This window comes from Primulina tabacum, chromosome 13, assembly GCF_025594145.1.
Source record: "Primulina tabacum isolate GXHZ01 chromosome 13, ASM2559414v2, whole genome shotgun sequence".
Lineage (NCBI taxonomy): Eukaryota > Viridiplantae > Streptophyta > Magnoliopsida > Lamiales > Gesneriaceae > Primulina > Primulina tabacum.
The window spans coordinates 27573400-27591348 of NC_134562.1; the positions used below are offsets into that span (position 1 = coordinate 27573400).

The window sequence follows — 17949 nt, forward strand, 5'->3', positions numbered from 1 at the left end:
CTTCATCTGAATATCCAACTAAATTGATAGAATAATCCTTAGCATACCATAAGCCCACATTTTGTGTGCTTTCAGATATTTCAATATGCGTGTAACAGCAAAGAAGTTCGATTGTTTAGTATTAGCTTGAAATTGAGCACATAAACATACAACAAACATTATATCAGGACGGCTAGCAGTTAGGTACAATAATGAACCTATTAAACCTCTGTAGTCTGCCATCTCAACTGATATTCACTCCTTCATCTTTATCTAGCTTAATGAATGAACTCATGGGAGTGGATGCGGCTGAACATGTTTCTATGCCAAATTTCTTGATCAGTTGCTTCGTATATTTAATCTGACTGATATATGTACCAGTTTCCAGTTGCTTCACTTGCAGACCAAGAAAGAATGTCAGTTCACCCATCATACTCAACTCAAATTTGTCCTGCATTAATTTAGAAAACTTTTCGCATAATTCGGGGTTAGTTGACCCAAAAATAATATCATCGACATAAATTTGAACGAGTAAGGTGTGATATTTCTTCAAGAATTTGAACAGTGTCTTGTCAACTGTTCCTACAGAGAAATCATGATCAGTTATAAATTTTGATAAGGTCACATACCAGGCTCTAGGAGCTTGTTTAAGACCATATAATGCTTTATTATGATGATAAACATGGTCAGTAAATAGATGATTTACAAACCCTAGTGGTTGTTCTACATAAACCTCTTCTTGTAACTGGCCTTTTAATAACGCACTTTTCACATCCATTTGATATACTTTAAAGTTCTTGAAGGATGCATAGGCAAGGAATATTCTAATTGCTTCCAGTCGAGCTACTAGAGAATATGTTTCATCATAATCAATTCCATCTTCTTGCCTATAGCCTTTTGCGACTAGTCTTGCTTTGTTGCGCACAACTGAACCATATTCGTTCAATTTGTTCATGTACACCCATTTTGTATCTATAATAGATTTTGAAAGTGGTCTTGGAACTAAAGTCCAAATATTGTTGTGGGTAAACATATTTAACTCTTCTTGCATAGCAATTACCCAGCTTGGATCAGCTAGAGCTTCTTTAGTTTTCTTTGGTTCTAACTGAGATATAAATGCAGAGAGTATGAACAAATTAAGCATTTGATTTCTGATTTTTACCGGATCAGATAGGTTACCTATTTCTAAATCATAAGGATGATTTTTCCTCTATTTGTTGTTTGGATCCGTCAAACATCTTTACGTAACTAGTTCAATTTGTACTTGACAAGTGTCTTCTGCTTCAGTTTAAATGACTTCAGTTTGTGTTTGAATATGTTCTTGATGTATACCAAACTGATCATTTGGAAGTGCGTCTTGTTCAACATGTTGTTCTACCATCTCGGGTTCTGGTGTTTGAAGGAAATTTCTAACATCATTATCTTCATCTTCATAGTCATCATCCAAATTGATATCTGTTAAGCGATTTGTTAGCCAACTAATCCTTAGTACAGTTTCATAAAATACAATATGTATTGATTCTTCAACATTAAGTGTACGTTTATTAAATACCCTATAAGCTTTACTAACTGATGAATAACCAAGAAATAATCCTTCATCTGACTTACTATCAAAAGTAGTTAGATGATTTTTACCATTGTTGTGAATGAAGCACTTACACCCAAAAATATTGAAGTAAGATACCACAATTTTCTTACCATGCCAGATCTCATAAGGTGTTTTCGACTTATTCTTATTAATCATTTATCTGTTTTGAGTATAACACGATGTGTTAACTTTTTCTGCCCAAAAACTTTGAGAAATCCAATAATCAGCAAGCATACTTCTAGTTGTCTCCTTAAGAGTCCGATTTCTTCGTTTAGATACACCATTTTGTTGAGGTGTTCTTACAGCTTAGAACTCATGTTTGATTCCCAAATTTTCAAGAAATTGAGATGAAGTTTTATTGACAAATTCAGTTCTGCGATCGGATCTTATCCTGTCAATTCCAATAGATTTCTCATTTAAAAGTCTTTTGAAATTTTTTATCAGTTGCTAAGCAGCTTGATAATTTATTTTGAGAAAATTACCCAATTAAATATTCAGAAGTCATCAACAATTACTAAAGTGTATTTCATTCCCCCTAAGCTCGTGAAGAACCAAACAAGTCCATATGCATCAGTTCTAAGCATTGGGTAAAATATTTACTTCCTTTGTTTTTAAAAGATGATCCCACTTGCTTCCCAAGCTGACATGTTGAACATATTTTATCTTTTGAAAACTCAATCTTTGGCATATCAGTTACCAGTTCGTGTTTGCTCAGTTACGCAATGGTTTTGGAATTTAGGTGGTTCAACTTTTTATGTCATAACCAGTTCTTGAATTGATTCAAAGCGACAAAACAAACTGGTTCATTGGGTTGATTGCTCCAACTCACTTTATATGTATTACCACATCTATTTCCTGTCATTATGATATTACCAGTTGTATTTTTGACAGTGCATGTATGTATATTGAATTCAACTGAATAGTTATGATCACATAACTAAATAATGATAATTAAGTTATATTTTAAATTATCAACAAGTAGAACATCATCAACAATAATGTTACCATGGATAAGCTTACCCTTACACACAGTTCTATCTTGTGAAGCGTCCTCAAAACTGATCTTGGGACTTGAATACTTGACTAGTTCTGATATTAAATCCGCATCTCCAGTCATGTGTCTTTAACATCCACTTTTCAAGTACCAGACTGAGTCTTTGGTCAGTTTATCTGTAATCTGCAATCAGAAATAATAAATAAATTTGGTACCCAAATCTATTTGGGTCCTAAACTGATTAGTTCTTTGGGAACCCAGAATTGGATCAGTCGAACTGATCTACCAGTTGTTGTGTTCCAAATAACTTTACTTAATTAGTGTGTGACAGATGTGTGGTGTGAAAATGATATAATATGTTTGTGTGCTCTATTAACCTTGTTGTTCATATGGTAGCATTTTTGAACATGCTTGCAATTGTAATGGTTATTGTAATAGCTTTTTGTTGAGTTTTGTTTGATATAACTGGATCACTTGGGTGACCAATTTCTTAATTCACTTGAACTCTTAGAGCTATAACAAATTCCGTGCCGTTTTGCCTTATTCATATTCTCAGTTGGCTGCTCAACCGGCTTACTGAACTGAGGTTGTTTATGTACCATGATTGACTTAACAAAGTGGATATACTCTCTTTGCTCATATTCAGTTTTGGCATTGTTCCGCTAGCTGAGGGTTCATCTTAACTATTGAAGCCCAAACCAGTCTTAGCCCCAAGTGGTTTATGTGACCCTTGCATTTTAGTCATCGTGACTGATGACTTATTCTAAGCTTGAATCATGTCAGTTAGTCTTAAGCTTTCTGATCTCAACTGCAGAATCAAATATTGATTTTCATACTTTTCAGCTATTAGCTTAGCAATCTCCTTTTTGACATTTAATCTTTCAACTGATTTTAAACTATCGGTTGTTTCATTTGAAGGATCATTTTGCCTAGCCTTAGCTTCCTCAAAGGAGATAGCCAGCTTGCGGTACTCATTGACCATATAGTGTAATATGGAAATGTGTTATTCTCGTGTAAAGTCAATAGAGCTAAATTCAAATACTTTATCGCTACTAGATTCTAGTTCTGCATCATCAGCCATGAGGCATTTCACCTCCTCTTCATCACTGGAGCTGTTTGAGCTCTCAGTTTCTGATGCATCACTGTCAATTTCAGCCTACTTTGATTTTTTCTCTTCAGCTGCCAGGGCTTCATGCCTTCTTCTGGATGGCTTCTTTTCATCCTTGAATCTTCTCCTGAGCTCGAATGGCTTCTTACCCTTTTCAATTGATATCTTACTGTCCTTTTTCAGTTTTGGACAATCAACAATGAAGTGACTATTTTTTCCACAATTAAATCATTCATTTGGCTCATCTTTTGATTCATTCCTGTGATAGTTTCTTTGGAAGAAACCTTGATTCTTTCGCTTGAATTTTCTGAATTTCCTTACGAATAGTGGCATTGCGTCATTGCTCAGTTGTTCAGCTGACTTCTCAACTGAAATGGTTGGCTCTAGTTTCAGTGCGCTTAGGGCAGTTGTAATTGATGGGACTATTGGTTCGCCCTCCCTGGTTTGCATTTTGAATTCATAAGCTTTTAAATCCGCAAACAAGTCATGTAGTTCTACCTTGTCCAGGTCTTTTGATTCTCTCATGGCCATAGTCTTGACATCATATTTTTTGAGAAGGCCACACATCACTTTTAGAGCAATCTCTTTGTTTGAGTGAACCTTCCCTAGTCCATTCAGTTCGTTTATGTTGCAGCTTACTCTTTCATTGAATTCATTAATTGATTCTCCAGCTTTCATCTTGATATTATCGAACTTCTGAACAACAACTGAAAGTTTTTTCCTTAGTCTGCTCGTTACCTTCACATAAGTAATCACCATATCCCAAATTTCTTGAGCTGATTTACACATTTTGATTTTGTTGAAATTGTTTTTATCCAGCGTCTTGTACAGAATGTTCTAACATTGTCTAAGTTTGTCTTTCATTTATCTTATGTGGTCTACTCATCGTGTAGTTTTTCAATACAATGAGGTGCTCCATCAGTTAGAGCAACAACTATGTTTGCTTTCACAATTTTCATGAGTCCGGAATCCAAATGAACTAACGATTGATCAGAAGATCCTTTCGGTTGGCTAGAATCCGTTACTTGAACGAAACTAGATCTTGTTGAATCATATTGAATATTTGACGATACATTTCGTACTCAGTTATGATGTACCTCATGTCATCGTCATGTACAGCTAGATGAGCCTGCATTCTGATTTTCCAATCATCAAACTCCTCTATGAAGAACATAGGGATTTTGTTGAATGAAGACATGGTTATCAATTTGAGCGTATGGAATATTCAAGACAAAATTTTAACCTCTCTGCTATCACTTTTTAAGATCAATTAAGGATGGTGCTGTGTTTAGAAGGGAGTGGAATAAACACTTCGATTTTTGTAAATTTTTTTGGATATAAATCAGATCTTTTCAGAATCTTGTGTGTCGATATCAATTAGTTAACTAATAATTGTAATGCGGAAATAAACTAAAAGATAGATTGAATAAGTTTGGATAAAGTATTGAAAGCAGAACAAATAGAATGATGAACATAAAGAATTTTATGGATGTTCGGAATCTTCAACTGCTCTTACGTCACCCCTTCTATCTCAAGGATATGATTTCACTAAAGGACTTTGATTGATTACAAGGATTTGTAATAACCCATTTTAGTTAGACTTATACAATACCAAACTGAAACTCTTAGCTTATCTTCTTTAATTATCAGTTTGATAACGGAATAGCTCTAGTAAGTAGCTTGAATGCTATGAATACAACAATGAAGTAAGAGTTAATATATGAGATTTGTAAACTGAATAATCTTGAGAGTAAATCGTAGGTAACTAATAGTTTTGTTTTGTCTCATAACCTTTCTTCCAGTGCACTTACCAGCTATAAACATTCTTCAATTCCAACGGTCACATTGAATACATTTAATGGTTAATATCCTTTGAATCGTCTTCTAGTCCATGTAGACGACTTTATTCTGACAGAGGTACGATGTATCAGACTGTTCTACTTTGATACGGCCTGTCAGTTTTTTTGCTGTGTATTTCAAAATACCGCTGATGACGTGGCCAAATGATCAGGAGTAAAACTGGTCGACTGATCAGTTCAGCTGGATTACATCAGTTCTAACCGATGTCTTCTCAGTTTGAATACTTCAGTTGAGATAGGTCTAGTTTTGCGAAGTCTTCAGTTATGATCTTCAATCTTTTTACTGAGCTTCGAGACTTATTTATTCTTATAAGAACTTTAGCCTATTACTTCAGTTATTAATACATTTAAGTCCATTAAGTCTCTTTTCAGTTACGACTTCTCAGTTACGACAGTTCAGTTTTGTTCTTTAGTTCTTTTACGGATTTTTTGTCAAACTCTGAAACTTATAAATTCCAACACTAATGTTTTTTAAAATTTTCTCTTTAGTTCTTTTATTTGTTAATGTTGCAGATGGTTCATCAAAAGAAAAAGAATTTGAGTATGATCTGAAATAGAGAGAACTTTTCATAGACGGATGAATGTAGTTCGAAAATAATTTGAATAAGAAAAAGTTGAACTTAAAAGTCGACCTGAGAGAATTCTTGTTTAAGAGTCAAGAAATATGATGACTATGAATAGAAGCTTGAGACAGCTTGGCACCCTAGATTTGGATCAACAGCCCATATGAATTAATTTTCCTAATTTAGATGTTAATGCAAATTTTGAATTGAAATCCAGACTAACATCTTTTATCCTCTTTTCATGGTCTTCCAGTTAAGGATCCTCATAAACACTTCATGGAGTTTCATGTACACAAGTATGAAACCAGCAGTAGTGAAGGAGAAATAAATCCAGCTTAGAGCATTTCCTCTTTGTCTAAAGGATGATGCAAAGGATTGACTATATTATCTACCTTCTAGATCAATCACAATTTGGAATAAGATAAATAGAATTTTCTTGGAGAAATATTTTCCAGCTTCGAGGCAGAAATTATTAGGAAGGAGATCTATGGCATTAAGAAATATATGGAGAGTCACTTCACAAATATTGGGAGCGTTTCAAGAAGCTTTGTGCGGGTTGTCCACAATATCAGATAAGTGAACATCGTATAATTCAATATTTTTATGAAAGTATTTTGTCTCATGAAATGAGAATGGTGGATGCTGCCAGTGGAGGAGTTTTTGTGGACAAAACACCAGAATATGCGAGAAGTTTAATCGCTAATATGCCGCTTATTCCACAACAATTTGGTATCAGCAGGCTCGATCCCTCGCCCCAAAGGAACAACGAGGTAAAAGTTTCTTCCGTTGAACTAAAACTTACTAGTCTGATGTCTCTTGTGCGTCAAATTGATGTAGTGGATGGAAAAAATGTGAAGGCATGTGGACTTTGCTCTGGAGAAGGGCATCCAACGGATATGTGCCCCATGCTTCAAAAAGAATCTGTCGAGCAAGTCAATGCGACGAGAGGATTTTCGGGACAACCATAAATGAAATATGACCCCTATTCAAAAACTTATAATCTTGGTTGGAGGAGTCATTCAAACTTTAGCTATGGCAACCCTTTGTTGAACCAGTCTGTTCCTCACATTCAGCCAAACGCTCAGTTGTACAAACTGCCATATCCACCAAAACTATAAACTCCTGAATTTCCAAACTCACGTGAGTTTTTAGAAAATATTGGTAAGAACCTTGCCACCAATAATTTGAAATTTCAACAGGAAAAAAGGGCCAACATTCAAAACTTGGACAATTAAGTAGGACAATTGGAGACGTCAATTAATAGGTTGTAGGCACAAAATTCAGACATTCTACCCTCACAGACGGAAGTAAATCAAAAAGAAAATGCAAGTGCAATCACTTTAAGGAATGACATGGAGTTGATAATTCCAAAGGAAGTGGTACTAGCTCACACCATCAAAAAAAAAAAGAAGAGAAAGAGGCTGGGTCGGAGGAAAAGGAGCCTAATCAGAAAGATATATCAAAACGTAAGTTTCCTCCTCTTTCTGACTATAAGCATGTTGTACCCCTATTTCCCTTTACATTGAAGGATTCTAGGAAGATGAAGACAAGATATAAATTAAATTTTCTTTGGGAAATATTTGAATAGAAATTGATATTTATTGTATTGATGACCAAGTTAATAAATTCCAATGGTGAAGTCGACCAAAATCAAGGTTAATTTCTCTAAGTTATTTAATCAAGTTAATTTTTGCATGATGATCGTTATTTGCATGTTAGAATTTAATTTGAGAAAAAAAAACCCTATTTAATTTTTATTGTTATTTTTAGCACAATTAAATTCATGCTTTCTCATGGGAACGCTCCCTAATCACACTGTTTTATATTAATTAATTTGAATCGAGTTAGGTTAGTTTGGACGTGACGTGACTAATCGCCACCACTCGGTCAACAAATTAATTTACATACATAAAAAAAATTACAAAAAAGGAAAAGACACAAGAAACTAAAGCATTCTAACATAATTATGCTAAAAATAAATTTTCACGTTATTAATTTAAGATCCCCTGCCAAACACTTAAAAGCGCTAATTACCAAATAAAAATGCAATTGATAGCGCTAAATGTCATGTTTTTCTAGGCCCCGTGCTTTCTAAACTGCCACAGCTCATCAGTGCCCCGAAAGCTATTCCCCAGGTCATCTCCCAACCAATCATCCTCCGCCACTTGGAACTCCGATGAAAAGATATCCTCGTACGACAGCTCAGGCATGTCGTAATAGGGAATCTCGTATTGGTAACAAGAGTCAACATCCCCGATCGAATACTCACTGGAAATTTTACCGTTTGCTGAGTTTCCAAAGTAGATTTCAAGATCTGAAATCATATAATCACTGGGTTTTGGCGATGAGTTAGGTTGATCGGAAGTTGGTGTTGGAGCAGTAAATTTTTGGGTTTCTTCTGATGAATTTTGTTTCATCTTTTCCAGTAATCTTGGCGTCCAAAACCTGCGAATCGCTTCGACGAATTTCTTGCTGTTCCAATCGATCTTGAGCTGCCGGGCCTGTTTCTGCACCCGGGTCCTCCAGTAATTCTTGATCTCGTTGTCTGTTCTCCCCGGCAACTGTTGCGCAATCTTGGACCATCTGCTATCGGGAAATCGCTAAATTTTAATGGAATTTCGATAGTCGAATTCCGGGCATGAAAGTAAATGAAGTTAAATTTCGACCTGTTTCCCCATTCGGAATGGAGTTCGAGAATCAAGAGTTGTTCATGCGGGGTGAGGTTTCCTCTTTTAACGTCGGGTTTTAGATAATTCAACCATCTCAGTCTGCAACTCTTTCCTGTTCTTTTAAGTCCTGGACGAGTCGGGAAATTCAGAGAAATAACCTCTGTTTAGCCATGATTTGTTTTTCTTTTCAGTTTTTCCTGGAGAAACTATTTAGCCAAGATTCTGATATACGATCTCCTCAATTTTGAACAGTACACTATGTTTAGCACTGTCTGATTATATTTCTCCATTTTTAAACATTGTCCTATATGTGTTTATCGCAAAAGAAAAGTAATTAATTTTTGAACAAGAAGTCGTATACAACAATCTGAATTTAAAAATTATTTACCAAGATCATATAAATATCTCTAAAATCTTGAACAATAGCAAAAAGACAAAGGACCATTGGAGCCAAGATTTTAATTTAAAAAGTGGGATTTTTGGATAAAGGATCAAAAGCTATTCCACCCCAATTTTCTTAATATTATACATAATAAAAATGGTTATATCCTAGCATAATATTTGGTTGGGGTAAATTTAGAATTTAGGATGAAACTATTTAATATATATTTTGAGATATACATTCATATTTTCAAATATCATATATAATGTATCTCGAAAATCTTCGATTTTGAAATACAGTTCTCATGTGGCGTACATGGATATGTGGAGTAATGTTGCGACGCATACCTGCGGATTTGGCTAAGGAATTCCAGCGACCTTCGCCGTGGGAAGCTATGTATTGAATGAGAAGATGGTCTTCTTCGATAATCCAAGGACCTCTTCTTAGTTCTTCACTCCCATCTTCATAAAAATTGTTGCTTCCACTTTTAGGAAGAATCCTATTTTTATTCATGCTCACTACGAAATTAATTGAACAAGAAAAAGGGAACAAAGAGAGAACTTTTGGTTGTTACAAGTCTTGTGAAGTTTTAAAGAACTGAGAAATTCTCAGAGATTATATAGTGGTTATGCCAATAGTATTAAATGGAAGTTATAGTGTTTTGCAAAATATTATCTCCGTCCCAATCATATAGCCTTCTTTTTTTTTTTTTTTTGGTTATCCTAAGTAGCAAAACTTGTGTGAGACGGTCTCACATGTCGTATTTTGTGAGACAATCTCTTATTTGGGTCATCCATTAAAAAGTATTACTTTTTATGCTAAAAATATTACTTTTTATTGTGAATATCGATAGGGTTGACCCGTCTCACAGATAAAGATTCGTGAGACCGTCTCACAAGAGACCTACTCATCCTAAATATATATTACAATTTATATATTTAGTTGCATTTTTTTGGTTAACCAAATATTGTAAAATGTGACTGAAATAGGGATAAAATAGGCATTTTGTATTTTCACTTTGTTTTTCAATAATTTTTTAACATATATTAAAAAAAACATATATATTGAAACAGATGAAATATATAAATTTATCATAAACATAGGTTAATTATGTATTTCGTCTTACTTGTGGTCAAATCTGCTTTAATTATTCTTATTTTGCAATATGCCCAAATGATCCCACAAATTGTTTAATTTTAGACTCAGTTTTGAAGAAAATTGGACTTTTTTCCATTAGATTTTAAAGACGAAGCAGGTCTAAAATTTATAAGGTGATGGATCTTTCTAGTATATCGCAGACGAAAGTATTAAAATGGTTTCATGCTCAAACCAATGGGAAGAAAATTAAAATCATTTGGTTTTATGAATTGGATATTTAAAAATTACAAATTTTGACTCGAAATGCATAAAAAAATGACTTTAAAAGTGTAGACCCCATCTCGAGAGTTTCATTCTCCTTTCCCTATAGTGATATCCTAAGTAGAATTTTCTTTGATGGGAGGCTGCTCACTATGTGCAATGAATCAAGCGAAAAGAAATTAAAGTGAGAATAAATAAGTGTTTTTTTTTTTTTGTTAGTCATTCTTGTCAGAAAGTTCACGTGATACGTGGAAATTGCTGGTTTAACATCATACATTTGATTTCTCTGGCGTCATATTAAAAAGAACGAAAATAATCATATATAATTTAATAAAAATTAAAAACCAAAATGAACCAATTTAGATTACTTTTTTTTTAAATCTCTCTAGCATTTAATATTTGATTCGTGAATGTATATGTGTATGATACTGTGAGGCCCGGGGCCGAAGAGGGCGGGGGGTGATCGCCGGTGCCACGAGGTTGTACGGACAATGAGCAGGATCCTGGCAGGCTTCTAGGTGGATGGAACATGAATGAACCGATCCCACACCGGAATGAGAGGGATTCCGAGACTGTTCAATGTAATGGACTGTACAATTGAAGAGGGCTTAAAAAATTTGATTTGTACTACTCATATCACGAAGATGTATCTTTTTTTCAGTAGCTTATCACATAAAACTCCAAAGTTAAGCGTGCTTGACTTGGGGAAATTTTGGGATGGGTGACCTTCTGGGAAGTTTCCTAGGGTGCGTGTGAGTGAGGACATAAGCATGCTGGAAAGACTCGTCTTGGTACAGTGAGGACAGTCGTCGAATCTGGGGCATTACAGATACAATATAAAATATCTGTAGAACCCTCCGTGAAATAATTAAAGATGTTGATCAAGTGGTTATAACTTTACAATTAAGTATATTTGAGAAGATGGAAAAAATAATAATACAAACAACTAGTAGATTCATGATTTTCAATGTGATCATGATAATAAGATGCACTACAACAAAAACGCTAAAGTCATATGTCATTTAAAACTGTTGTAACTGACAGTATTGTTGAAAGTGCGTTCAGACAACGGTTTAATAAACCGTTGTCGTAGCTATCATAGTGTGACGGTTTTTCAAAAATCGTCACCGCCGCTAATTAGCGACGGTTTGTGATATACCGTCGTTAAAATTAGCGACGGATTTTGACTAAGCCGTCGCTCATTAGCGACGATCTAAGATAAACCGTCGCTAAAATTAGCGACTGATTTTTTACTAAGCCGTCGCTAATTGAGATCATGAATATTGTTAGTTTAGTCAGATTGTAAGTTTTTTTTTATAGATTTATTAAATTATAAAAGTAATTTTAGTTTTATTTTACTGAAAATATTAGCGACGATTTTTGATTAAGCCGTCGCTAATTGAGAGTGACGGTTTAGACATAATACGTCGCTAATATTTTCAGTAAAATAAAACTAAAATTACTTTTATAATTTAATAAATCTACAAAAAAACGTACAATCTGACTAAACAAACAATATTCATGATCTTAACTAACACTTAGAAATTTACCAAAAATTGAAGCGAAAAAACTCACCATAAATCGAAACTAAAATCGTCTAAGAGAGAAAAATTTATTGTAGATATGAAGAGGTGTGGAGAATATTGGACCGAAAACTCGAGTATTTATAGACAATTTGCGACGGTTTTTGGTAAAACCGTCGTTATTAAATAGCGACGATTTTTATTAAATAGCGACGATTTTTTTTAAACCGTCGCTATTTTAAAAATTGCGATGGTTTTAATAAAACTGTCGCTAAGTATTCTCTAAAACCGTCGGTAATTAACAACGGTTCGCTAAAACAGTTGTCGTTTCTCCAAAAAACACGCTAATCAACAACAGTTATCTAAAACCGTTGTTGTTTGTCCAAAAAACACGCTAATTCACAATGATTTTCTAAAACAGTTGTCGTTTGTCCACAAAACACGCTAATCTACAACGGTTTTAACAAAAATCGTTGTTAAAAATAAAAATACAACAATTTTCTAATAAACCATTGTCTTTTGAGTATAGTTGAAAGCATATTTTCTTATAGTGATGAAATTAATCTTAAGTGGCCTTTTAAAGATGGATTGTGATTTTTTATAATAATTTAATAGTTTTTTCGTTCAGTAAGAAACAATCTAAGATCAAATTTAAAGGAAATCGGACTTATTTGATATTTCTACTTGTAACTGTTAGAGTAGATGTTGGAACTTTTCAAGTTCGCAATCTTGATTTTGATTTAACAAAACTTGTTATTGTGTTTCTAACATATTTACTCAAGTCTGAAATTGCAAACACAAGAAGCAAGCTGAAACTGAATTTTGCACAAACTGAATTTATGGCGAGTTTCAGGTGTTTTGATGATATCTCTCAACTGGATTATCCAAATGACAATCCGCCAATTAGACAGATTAGAAAACTCAATTTGGAACAAATCGTATTTCACGTCAGTTTGGCAAAATTGGATGTTATCATGGTCTAACTGATCGCTCAATTACCGAACTGATCACACGAAAACAGCAATCAGTTGAGTTTGAGCAGCTGCGGTATTTTGGTCATATCTCTCACCTCGATTATCGAAATGAAGCGATTCAGTATGCGTTGGAAAGATAAGACGGTGATCTACAAATCATCTTGAGAAGTCAAAGTATAAATCAAAGCTTAAGATGCTGATAAATGACGATGAAGTTACTGGTTCTGCACAAACTGAAATCAGCTAGGCTGATTTCAGTACACCAGCTGAAACTGAACCAACTGTTGACCAGCTGACCAACCAACTGAACTGAACCAGCTGCTGACCAACTGAAACTGAACCAGACCAGCTGAAGACCAGTTGAACCAGACCAGCTGAACTGAACCAGCTGAAACTGAACCAGACCAGCTGAAGACCAGTTGAACCGGTCCAACTGAACCAGACAAACTGAACCAGTTGAACTGATTGACCAGTTGAGTTGACCAGTTGACCAGAGTTGACCAGTCGAGAAAATGTCCAGCAAGACGAATTTGACCGTTGCAATTCCAGAAACAGTACAGAAACTTTCCAACGGTCATATTCTTGTGTCTAACGTATATATCAGTGTTGGAGCCTATAAATACAACATATTGAAGATCAAACAGCAGCTTTTGAAGTGGATTCAAAGCATGGGCAGTTAGCATGAAGATATCAGCTAGTTGAGAGCACAAGCCCTTGTGTGAGGATACATTTGCGATATACACTGTAAATGATAAATTCCTCACACACAATCACTCACACATATACAAGAGAGTTGAACTTCAAAGATTAGTTGAGTGATTCTTGCACAAAGACAATAAACTTGTGTATGTAGTCTTTGCATATGAGACATTAAACAATATGCTGATTGTGAGGTGCTGCCTACAATCTTGAGTGCTAGGAGTTCTAGTTGGGTCCTGCCCTTCCGGAATGGGTTTGTACAAGTAGTTGTATAAATCAAAGTCTTCTAGTGAATCCTTCCCAAGGGGAAGAAGGGGTGACGTAGGAGTGTTTGAAATCTCCGAACATCCATAAACAAATTCGTGTCTATTTGTTTATTGCATTTGCTTATCATTTTCACTGTTTTTAAAGATGCATTGTTGAAGCATTTTATGTGTTCTTCAAATATCAAAATATTGTATAGCAAATGTTTGATAAAATGCTTCAACTGAATATTTTTACTCATTCAACTTGCATATATTTTAAATGGTTTACAAAATATTTAATCGGTTTCTACGAAGGATTATTTCGAGTATCTTCCGCTTGGTTTTTAACCAAACTCGATTTAATTCATCGGTGTCCAATATTTCAAAAACCGAGCTATTGTCGCTCAACGATTACCCCCCTAATCGATCCCAACAGTAGAAATCCAGCGATCCAATTTGTGACTTGTGATTTTTTGACTCTTATGAAAAAACATTCTTTATTTTAATAATGTTTTACGATTTTATCTAATTGTAACATTTACTTTATCTGTATACACATGTAAGCTGCATAGATAAAGTCATTGATATGCAAATGGTGTCATGAGGTCTGTCTTTCAACATAAGATCATGAAACTCATTAGAAAGTGTACCATATATTATAAACAAGTTTCTAGTTGAATCAACCGCCTAAAATAAGAATAAACTGTCGCTTGAGCTTGATACTTGGACTGTTACGTAAACGCCGTGTTTCATTGGTAAGGAAATGAAGATGTCCATTCATACAGATAAGTGATCATATGATGATGCACTGAACAACCCTCAATAGGATTGTCCAAATTGTTATCAATTATCAAGTGAAATAATCCGTTGTTATGGTTGTACGTCATTAGTCCTTTGATCCGAGACGGCGTAAAGGTTCTACGAACTAGCATGCACTTTGATATGTTTACCGACTCCATGTATTGAGGGTCATCAAGTGGCGAGATTGGGTGTAATTTCGAAATACATATGAGTAAATGCATTATAGTCGGGAATTCACTGTTTGTCTATGAGTGAAGATATCATATGTGATCTGATGAGTTAATAGTGCAACGAGTCTCTAGCTAGAGCAAAAAATGTCTTTTAGGAAAATTTGTTTTCCTAGTTACACATACAATGTCGCTATTATTACTCAAAGATACATCACGTCGTTATTGAATTCAAATGCAAATCTCGATATATTAATAGTTGAAGCTTCGATCGGGATATATGAGATGAAGAGACCATACTGTACGCTAATCATAACTTAAAGTTCTTGCAAATACTATCAGTGATATTTAGGGTATCATGGGTCGATATTACTATACTCTCTTACCATGATACCCTAAATATCAAAATCTGGAAGAAGGATTATGAATCTTAATAGGAAAGGACTCCTGATGTCATAAAAAATCAAAATCTATAAATATTTCATTGATGATCATATGAAATTAGACTATTTTTGCACACAATTTTGGTGAAAAATTTTCTCTCTCTCTCTCTCTCCCTCAAGTCAAAATTTCCGCCACCTCAATTTTTCACAAGAAATATTCCACGGCCACTTCCACGGCCATAATCCCCGCAAAATCTCTGAAACTACGGTGATCAAGTATCAAGCAAAATTGTTTAGGATCTCTTATGCGATCTAAACAAGAAATTCAGTCTCTGATCATGAACATTATTAGATGTATTTTCTTCTTTTTGAGGATGATATAGATTTTCTGATGACAGTGACACGTCTATGAAATAAATATTTGCAGTCAAATATCAAAGGAAAGGAGATCCATTCGTAGGGAATTAAGAGAAGTGCAATATCTGCTTAAAAACCGGAATAGTCGGAGCACGGCTTTTAATATACAAAGATAAATAAACTAAAATATCTTATGAATGTTAAAAATCATATGACGGTCAATGAACATTTTGAACGTCAAAACTAAAATTTTTAAACTTCCAGTGCATATCGAGTGTGAGAAAACGATACTCTAATAATAAAACGTACAATGTTATTTATAATTGAAGTTATGTATTTTTATAAAGTAACGAGACATGTAAATTAAGTCAAAATTTCTAGTGCGCATTTTTATGATCCGGAGATGGTGTGAGACACAAAGGGTCTTACACAATTTTTTTGGAACAAAGATTTTAATTAAGTTCATTCCAAGAAACGTAGTTGACTAGTATTATGCAACTCTTTCTACGCATGAAAACTAAAGTGGGATTATTCGTTTTGGTATGAAGGGATGAAGCTAGCTGTATGGCATGTTCCAAGTGTCTTATCATTTGCGAGTAACTTCGATTATTCAGTAGACCAAAATCCAAAATAGGTCAACTTGACTACCTCATAATTATTCCACCATTTTTAGATAATGGAAACACATGATATTTGTGTCAAGATGTGAGACAGTCTCATGGGTCGTATTTTGTGAGACATGTCTCTTATTTAGGTCATCAATGAAAAAATATTAATTTTTATGCTAAGAGTATTACTTTTTATTGTGAATATCGATAGGGTTGAGCAATCTCACAGATAAATATTCGTGAGACCGTCTGTCTGACAAAATACCTACTCTTTTGTCCCAACTTCAATTGTGGGATCAGAGAGTCATAGGATTATGTTAGTTCCATGATTAGATCATGTAATTTTCCACACGTTATTTTTAAATTGATAGCACACTTTATTGTCGATATAAAATAATGAGTCGTTAGCTTACATATCTGGGAGAGAACAAAATATTTGATTCGAGCTGTTGGACAATATAATGAAAGACCTCCAGAATTTGACAAGTTAGTGTACGGAAAATTAAATGGATGAAGTCTTCTACTCTTCAGCCATTGACCGCTCAAATTTTAAAAAATGTATCAAAAATTTAATAATACAAAATTTTCAATTACCAATATTGAGAACTAAAATCAAAACACGAATCTTGGACAATTGTAAGTTATTTAAACTTGAGTTACAATATGAACTAAAATTTGATAAAAGGCTGTTCTCGTTTGATGTGGTGTAATAAAATTGATGTTTTTGGCATATTGGGATCATTCCAAAACCAAATATGGCAAGTCGATCTTCAAATATCGGATTTGAGCAAAAAAAATTAAAGATTTCTTTGGTGGATATGGTTCGACAAACACAATGTATTGCTTATTTATTGAGTTGGGGGCGACGAATTGATAAAATTAAGTTTCGAATCCGATAACTCATCTTTTATTTGAGACATTGGTGTCAAATGAGATACAAGTTATCAACACAATTTATCGTTTCGTCATAATCTATTTCAACGTTTTCCCTTGAAAAAAGGGTAGAATTCATGCTAGGATAAAGGTAGTACCTTAATGCAAAATCCAACTACCCAAAATTGATTTGAATAAGTGGAGATCATAAAAATATATGAACTCACTAAGCCAAATTAATATTAGACAATTAAATATATTGTGAGGGTACTATCCTACAAAAGGATGACTTTCCTTTCATTGCTAATTTTAGTTTTAAGTCAACTTAAAGATTTCGGAGTTCAAACATGAGTTTATGTCTTAGTTACTTAAGATATATTTATTTCCTTTCAAGTTGTCAATTATACAATTTTCTGAAGGAATTTTCGATTATATTTTCATCCTATAAACATGGACTTCCCTATTGTAAATTAAGTAGTTTTCATGTGACACGGACGGATCGACTAATCTATATCTAGAATAAAAAGTAATACTTTTTGCATAAAAAGATAATAATTTTTCATTGATATGGTCGGATAAGAGATCCATATCACGAAATTGACTCGTGAAACAGTCTTACGTTATTTTTTGTACTGTAAATTATGCATTTGAATTTGAATTTGAATAAAGATTTTCTAAATTGTTTTGTCACTTTCTCCCCAATCTCCAGTATTCTATGCGAATCAACGGATTTAGAACTACCACTTTATCCTGCAAACGCTTCCGCGACACCATTAGAAGCTATGCAGACCTATTTTCTCGGGCAAGCTAGTAAACAG

The 17949-nt window shown here is 34.1% G+C and overlaps 1 protein-coding gene across 1 annotated transcript; it reads right to left on the minus strand.

Annotated features, from left to right (window-relative positions):
• Positions 1–7980: 7980 nt before the first annotated feature.
• Positions 7981–9742, minus strand: LOC142523407 (MYB-like transcription factor EOBI). Its single transcript, XM_075627190.1, has 3 exons — positions 9490–9742; positions 8758–8887; positions 7981–8674 (listed from the first exon to the last, which is right to left on the minus strand). The coding sequence occupies exons 1-3, from the start codon at positions 9653–9655 to the stop codon at positions 8167–8169; spliced, it is 804 nt and encodes a 267-aa protein (XP_075483305.1). The 5' UTR covers positions 9656–9742; the 3' UTR covers positions 7981–8166.
• Between the last annotated feature and the right edge of the window lie 8207 nt (positions 9743–17949).

What these genes read in the sequence shown, in the direction of transcription:
- LOC142523407 (XM_075627190.1), bottom strand. Translation starts at nt 9,655, where the DNA reads ATGAATAAAAATAGGATTCTTCCTAAAAGTGGAAGCAACAATTTTTAT. An exon ending in TTCCTTAGCCAAATCCGCAG is followed by an intron (nt 8,888 to 9,489) that starts GTATGCGTCGCA and finishes CGACTCGTCCAG; the next exon opens with GACTTAAAAGAACAGGAAAG. An exon ending in CATTCCGAATGGGGAAACAG is followed by an intron (nt 8,675 to 8,757) that starts GTCGAAATTTAA and finishes TCCCGATAGCAG; the next exon opens with ATGGTCCAAGATTGCGCAAC.